Source organism: Pituophis catenifer, unplaced genomic scaffold, assembly GCF_029215685.1.
Source record: "Pituophis catenifer annectens isolate HBS135680 unplaced genomic scaffold, rPitCat1.0.hap2 SCAF_6, whole genome shotgun sequence".
In the NCBI taxonomy this organism is placed as follows: Eukaryota; Metazoa; Chordata; class Lepidosauria; order Squamata; family Colubridae; genus Pituophis; species Pituophis catenifer.
Window position 1 is genome coordinate 35398042 of NW_027256886.1, and position 7754 is coordinate 35405795.

General features: G+C 34.8%; 1 protein-coding gene across 1 annotated transcript; it reads right to left on the reverse strand.

The window, feature by feature from the left end:
- Nucleotides 1-1374: 1374 nt before the first annotated feature.
- Nucleotides 1375-7052, reverse strand: MTERF4 (mitochondrial transcription termination factor 4). The gene is made up of 4 exons (XM_070946559.1): nt 6984-7052; nt 4701-5202; nt 3422-3606; nt 1375-2089 (listed from the first exon to the last, which is right to left on the reverse strand). Exons 1-4 carry the CDS (start codon nt 7017-7019, stop codon nt 1745-1747), a joined length of 1068 nt encoding a protein of 355 aa, XP_070802660.1. The 5' UTR covers nt 7020-7052; the 3' UTR covers nt 1375-1744.
- Between the last annotated feature and the right edge of the window lie 702 nt (nt 7053-7754).

Here is a 7754-nt window from a genome sequence, read left to right on the forward strand (position 1 = left end):
AGAGGACTCTACCTGTCTTTTAGAAAAACCCAAAAGATTTTGTTCGGCCTCCAAATGCTGTTTATGAAGGTTTCTGTGCATTCATAAAGAATTTTATTGAAAACCTTAATGTTTAATAGGTAAAGTATTTCCTTTGATATTCTTAAAAGACAAAATTGTGATGCCGATGGGAAAAAAAGGCTTCCATCCTTCTTCAGTGGTGTTTATTTTGCAAAACACGATGACTAGCCTTCAAAAAGTCTTACTATTACCTAGCCTTTGTGAACCATATGACTAGTTAAAACAATAAGATTGTGTTAATAGACATACATTGTATTTTATAAAGCAATACAACTAGAGAGTCATAGTTTTAAATTACCTTTCTGGCCGGTTTTGGTTTATTGCAGAAAAGGCATGCCCATTGCCTGCAACATAATTCATGGCAAATTTTAAGAGCTGTAAATATTGTTTATTTAGCATAGAGGAGCATATTGAAAAGGGGATATTTTTCTAACTGGAAAGACAAAAATCCTTGCTATTGGCAGAAATAGCACAAAGTGGTTCCAAAGTTCCTTCATTCTTTTAATATTTTAACTAATTTTTTACTTGTTTTATAACTTTTAAGCTGCCCAGAGTCATCTTGTAGGGGAGGTGGGTGGTATAAGAAATTAATAAATAAATAAAAAATTTAAAACCGTAGAAGTCATCAAGAGATGCTTAGTCGCATTCCTACATAAGTTATTTATGTGTGCTGTGAATAATAGGTGATACTGTCCATTTTTGATTCTTTTCCCTGATGGGAGATGGCACAACACTAAAGGGCCACAGATTGCATTAAAAATGTAGAAGTACAACTTTTAAAAACCCAGTAGTCTTCTGCTAAAGTCAGTGTAACCAGCAGAAATATTTGCACATTTGTTTACATTATCAGGTTGAATTGGTATATTGTTCCCTCTATTTCTGATGTGACAGAATCTGGGGAAAAAAATAACTAAATGAGAACTGAGCATGGTCAGCAGAAAATGTGTGTTAGGAAGACTACATGAAATGAAGAAGGAAATGAAATCCTTGGAATTTTGAACCACTACATCAGCACTGCAATCACACTACATATTTGGCTTATGAGAACCATCTCACCTTTTAACTAGAATATCAAAGATTCCAAGACTAAAGAGAACAAAGGGGTAGCACCAAAATATTACATTTTTCAAAATCCAAAGTAAAGTTTTAAAATAGTATCTGCAGAAGACAAAAGGGTATGACAGAACTTTATTGCTTGTTCCTTGTTTGTCACACTGTTTTCCCTAGAGACTGTCTTAAGGCAGAAGAGGACCATTATCAATCCAGTACTCTGTAGTCAGGTCAAGGCATATGTAATGCACCAATAAACTAAAAAGGTTTTATTTTATTAAAGTTACCTTGTGTTTTTTTCCCCGTTTTAGACCAAATATATAATTTATTTCAAAGTCATTCTGCTTTTTTTTAAGAATAAAAGGAAGATAGCTATAAAAATTGCATTTAAAAAAACCCATTTCTTTTCAAATAAGGCTACGATTTAGAAACTTGATTTAAAGCCATATTTATGAATTGATACTTTGAGTTTGATTTGCTAACCTGCCTTTCATTTTTTAATAACTCATTTAAAAATATTCACAAATATTAATTTCTCTATTATCAGAAGTATCCATCAGCTCCTTCCTTCCCATCTTAAAAAGGCAAGAAATACTACTACTACTACCAGATAGCAAAACTTTTAATTGCAAAATTATTCAGAACCAGATCCATCATCATTCTCTGAATCTGAGAATTCTTCCATTGCTTCCTCCTGCTGCCTCCTCTGCTCTTCTTCATCGGCCAGCAACTTCTTAAAGACCTCATACTCTTCAATTGAGGAGCAGGCTATTTCAGTCACAAAATCCTGTTCAGAAGCTCTGATAATACTTTTCAGTTTGGGATTGATAATTTGGGTCTGTCCTTTCTTATCAGGAGTTTGATAGCGTCCCAAGCGCTCCAAAAAAATTATTCGCTTGTTTATTTCAGCCAGCGATGCTTGGAAGAAACCAGACTGCACTATCTCTCCATGTTTAATTCCCATCCTGAAATACGCAAACTAAAAAACAGAGATTATTAAGTGGAAGAATAAACACTAGCATTCTACTACAAAGAATGTAAGTCAAGGACACAGTTCAACACAGAAATACACTAAATTGTGTCTTAGTTTCAAGAAGGTTGTGTTCTTAATATACATGGGCACAACTTGCAGCCTGCAAGAAATATCATTCTTTACTCAGGCATGAAATGTGTACAAGAAAATTAGCTCTAAGGGTATTGTCACATAAAATATACTTTTATTTTAAATCTGAGAATCATTTGGGATGTGAAGAATTGAGACTGCTATAATTATAATTATTTATGATAGCTGGTACTAATGGGGCTTGAATTCCAAGTAACCAATCCATATTGTGGTAGATTAGGGGTGAAAGATTAGGGGGGCGACTTTTAAAATTACTAAATTCCTTTTGCTGCATGTTTCTACTATTCCTTAGTATTATTCCTTAGTATTTCCTATATTTTGCCTCATATTTTACAGGAAAATCAAGCAGATAACTAGTTTACTAAGACCCAGGGCATTTGAGTGTTTACGTTCTAAAGATGAAAAGGGATTTAGCAATTTTAATTTTAAAATTTGGCCATGGAAATAAAAATGTAGACATAGTAAGCCATCCAGGAGAAATAGGGTTATTGTAAAACTTCCCAGAATTAGTAAATCATAGACCTGGAACCAGCCTGAGAACTAACAGGTTACAAGCACTTTCTCAGTAGAGGATGTGCTAAAGCATTTTAGGAAGAAGAATCAAGTCTCTATTTGAAGTTCTCCAATAGGAAGAATTGTGCTGCTTCATGAGCAACTGGTTTCACAAGTATAAAGTCTGACCAAGGCAGAATAGAGTAGGACAATTATTTCCTGTGATCTGGACTTTATGACTCATATATTATTTTCAGCAATCGTTAAAACAAAAAAGGGATTACAATGGAAGGTTACATTTTTAAAAAAACGACAGAAGGAAAATACAGTTAAAGATAAGTGAAATCAAAATATCAGGATGCAAGCTTTCCAGGGGTAAGAATGAGGCCAAAGTCGTCATCATTATAACTCCAGAAGCAAAAAATATCATAAGGTAGAGTCAATAGACATTTCTCAAGATCCATATAATAGATTTTAATAAGCAAAAAAAGTGCATAGGAACAAAATTTTCTAACATATTGTTACAGGCAATATTTGAAGAAATGATAAATGCAACTGTTAAAGTCACATTCTGAAACTAGAAGATATATGAAATCTCTTGAAGCATATTTTTATTTATTGAATTGCTCAAGTTCAGCAATGAAAAAGTATACCACTTCATGCAATCTGACATCAGCAAAGTTATTCTGAAAATACCTGGAATTTGTATTCTACATCATTTAACTCTTCTAAAAGGAGCTGTGGAGTTGTTCGTAGAATTTTTGACACTTGTGCCATTGTGAAGAGACATTTTTCTTTAAGGAGATTCTCTAGGGATTTGATTCTCTTGTGTGGCACTGTAAAGATACTTGGAAAATGTACTGCCACCTGGTTAATACTTCCTGTTAAAATAAGAGGAAAGAGATAAGATAGTGCTGACTAAAATCCTCTATTCTTTCCCTATAGACAGACCCATGTATCCGTAGCAATATTAAGAGCAAACTAGTATATTTTAAAGATACAATTTTTCCTAAGTGTTTCGCATAATGTCTAATCATTGTTCTCTCTAAAGAATGCATTTGGAGTACTTCTGAGTCTACATTACTACATTATCCCAGTTTTGTACTTAATTTTGCACTGCTCTTCAGTGCAAAAATAGCAACAGCAATAGCACTTAGACTTATATACCACTTCGTAGTGCTTTACAGCCCTCTCTAATAGTCTACAGAGTCAGCATATTGCCCCCAACAATCTGGGTCCTCATTTTACCAACCTCAGAAGGATGGAAAGCTGAGTCAACCTTTGGCAGGTCAGGATCGAGCTGCTGGCAGTTGGCAGAATTAGCCTGCAATACTGCATTCTAACCATTGTGTGCCACCACAGCTATTTCAATGTGAAATATTTCCATGTTGGTCATTGCTTGCAATTCCTTATTGATATACAGAGTATAAATGTTTTTTTGTGTGTTTGTGCATGTATGTGTGTGTATGTAAAAATAGCAAAACAGGTGTTTAATTATAACAGAAGCTTAAAGCACTTGTTCAGCCCAACTCTAGGATCTCCCCCGAGAAGTATGTATGTGTGTATATATAACAAAATAATCCCATTTTGTTGAGTGACAGCACTACTCTAGACCCTTCAGTCCTCGAAGACGCCCACCAAACCCCCAAATATTTATTCTGGCAGCAAAAAAGGTTATTCTGAAATGAAAGATGGTGGGTAAAATATTCTAATATCTTTTGGCAAGCAATTGGCACCTATATGTAAGAAACTCAGTATAGATTAAGAAATTGATCCAGAAATTTATGTAGTTATTTGTAGCAATTTGAAGAATATCAATTGACTGTGTATATGATTAACTGAACATGAACACTTCCCTAAATATAAGGGACAGAAAACTAAATATATTGTGGACAGAATCTAAACAAATTAGAACTAAATAATCCACTAATTCAATGTATAAATTCAGCAACTGCACAGATTGGGAGAGGATTACCTGCATCTAAGTCAAGTCTCCTCAGAAGATTTGCACGTTCCTTCAAATGTTTTGGTGACATTCTCAGCAGTTCAGGCTTCTTTTCTAGGGTCTTCAGTATTGTGGTAATGCTTAAACCCAATAGGAGTAATTCTGAAATTGCAGTCAATTTTGACTGAAAAGGTACATCCAGCTGCAAGCTCAATAGCTGTGTTATCTGAGCAGGACTGAATCCCAGGTCAACATAAGCACTTGTGTCCTCTTCTGTCTTTAAATGGTCCACATCTGTTGCTTTTACTTCTTCTACTGGTGCATTAATTAAAGTTTCTTGGGGCTTTAGAGAGCACTCATAGTTTGACCTATAAGGGGGAAAGCCTTTTTTGCTTTGTACAAAAGACCTGGTAGTAATCAATCTGCAATCTAGGTGTTGATGAGACCACCAAAAGGCAGCTGGTAATACACTGAGAGAAGATAAATGGATACAGTCATAGGCAAGGGGGGGAAAGCTGCATTTCTGAAAAATCTGCAAAAATAGATTTTAAAAAGCAAACATAATTGTATTTTAAAGGAAAGAACAAGTATAGTTGCCAGCAGATCAAAGATGCCTGCCAAAACTAAACTAAAACCACTATCACACCATAATTTATAAAATATTAAAGCTATAACTTGCCTCCCAATTTACCTTATTTAAGTTATTTAATTACAGTATTTCAGTATTTCAAAGCTATAAATTGCCTCCCAATTTACCTTATTTAAGGTATTTAATTACAGTATTTCACACAATTAAGATAAATTTGTCACTACTCTACAGAAACATTTAACTGTTCAAAAAGTGTTAAAGCTTACACTGAATATAACCACTTTTATCACACAGGCCACATTAAATATTGTATTTTTAGAAAATAAGTGGCAAGTATGTTCACAAATAATAGGTAGGAGATAAATCTCTTGGTTTTGGGCAACACCAAAACAAAAAGTAAACTGTTCTGCATAAACTATCAAACACTAATACTCCATTTGGGGGGTATTTCAAAAGTGTGTTTAAAGAAAAATATTATTATGTAAAATAATATTGAGAAGCAATCTTTTCCAAATATTTCTCCAGTTTTTCAGAATATGTTGGTGCCCTAGTCTGTTTGAAAGATAAAATGTTCCATATTAATACTCATGAAACATTAATTTAAAAGCACATCAGACTGTTCTATCTCACTGCACACTTTCAAAATTGAAATGTAAATTATTAGACTTTAAATTTGAACTAGCTACAGTAAAATTAGTGATTGACACAAATGTGGCCCCACACTCAGGTTAAAAAATTAAGATTGCTATATTCAAATGACATATTGCATCCAAATAAATTAAGACTTGAGTGATAATCTGATCTACACATTAAAAAAACTTGGTTATTCTACAGCATACTAAAACACAGTGGCTCCATTTTAGCCAAGTCTAGCATACTGTATGCACACAACCTAACCATGGCCAAAGAACTTATGTAAATATAAAAGCTCAACTCATCTAATACAGTATATGCTATCAAAAAAGGAAACTAATTTCAGATTAAATCTACAATTCGGTGTACGTTTACATACGAAATAATCCCATTTTGCTTTTAACTTTGAAATACATTTACGTGTATGGATATGCAAGGTGTACCAAAAATTGATCTTCATAAACAATTATATAAATTACATTTGTCACTTTATTCTAAACACTATACACATACCCATACATGTAGTAATGTATGAATTACTACATTAAAACAAGGAATTTAATGTCCTTGAAATCGCCATGTACGTTAAATGAATGAATGAATGAATGAAAACCAGATTGTGATCTTAACAGAATCTGACACAAGGAATCCCTCTTCAACCTCGCCCCTTTACCACGATCGACCTTTCCGCTTTCCTCCTCTGGACACATGAGCATAGACCCTGTGGATGAAGTGGTAGCACTGCTGGAAAGCCATCGGTTGGAAATGATTAGATAAAACTTGAGCAATGCTTCAATCTCAGCCGTCCGTAAAAGGGAAACGGCACTTATAACCGAAATAGTGTTAAAGTTAAACGATTATTGCCTGATGGGCCGCAATTGGCTTGATTTATATTGTCACTCAATCGTAAACCATGGTTACAAATTACACTTGCTGCGTCCATAGAGGACGCGGAGAGGTATATGCGAACTCATCGGGGGAGTAGCTTTTCCTACGTCTGCTTATAACCCATGAAAGTACAATAGTAAATCGCATTTCTGTTCACAAAATTATTTTTCGGTGGACAAACTGAAAGTGCGAAGGGTACTCACGCGCCAATAGCGGATTGCTAATTTCATATTCGGCATCTCTCAGAGCTTTCGCAGCTTGGCTAAGTAGCGAGAAAACGAAAGGGGAAGGTGTTCGTGTAAACGCTTTCCTACCGAAACGGAAACTGGGGGAAAAACGTTCCGTGGGGCAACCGAAGGACGGATAAAAATACCTTGAAGTAGTTGTAAAAGGTTGTGAATGAAGACCTGGCGGGGCCAAATCAGAAATGTGAACAGAAGGAGCGCGCGATTATCTTCCCCGAGAGTAGTTAAGGGCGTATCATACCTGATATTCGTAAAGAATCCCACTTGAATAAAAGTCCGATTCTTATGAATATTCATATTATTTATACTGAATAGCAGTGTTTCTCAACCTTGGTAACTTAAAGATGGGTGGACTTCAACTCCCAGAATCCCCCAGCCAGGGGGATTCTGGGAGTTGAAGTCCACCCATCTTCAAGCTACCAAGGTTGAGAAACCCTGCTGTATAGGATCTACCTGAATGAATCCGATTACATCTCCACAAACCAAGTTGTTTCAGTCACTCTACTGCAGAAAAATGACAGAAACGAACATTTGTGTTACACTTCCTTATAGGTACGATATTTCAATTTTACTTGGAAGCAACAGTTGTAAATCACATCAGCTTATTAGTATTATAGAATTGTTTCTGATATTGACACAACACAAAAATGCACAGAAGATTCACAATTTTACACGACATAGGATTTTTTAAAAAATGGGAGACAAATGTAACCTATAAATTTCTGAATA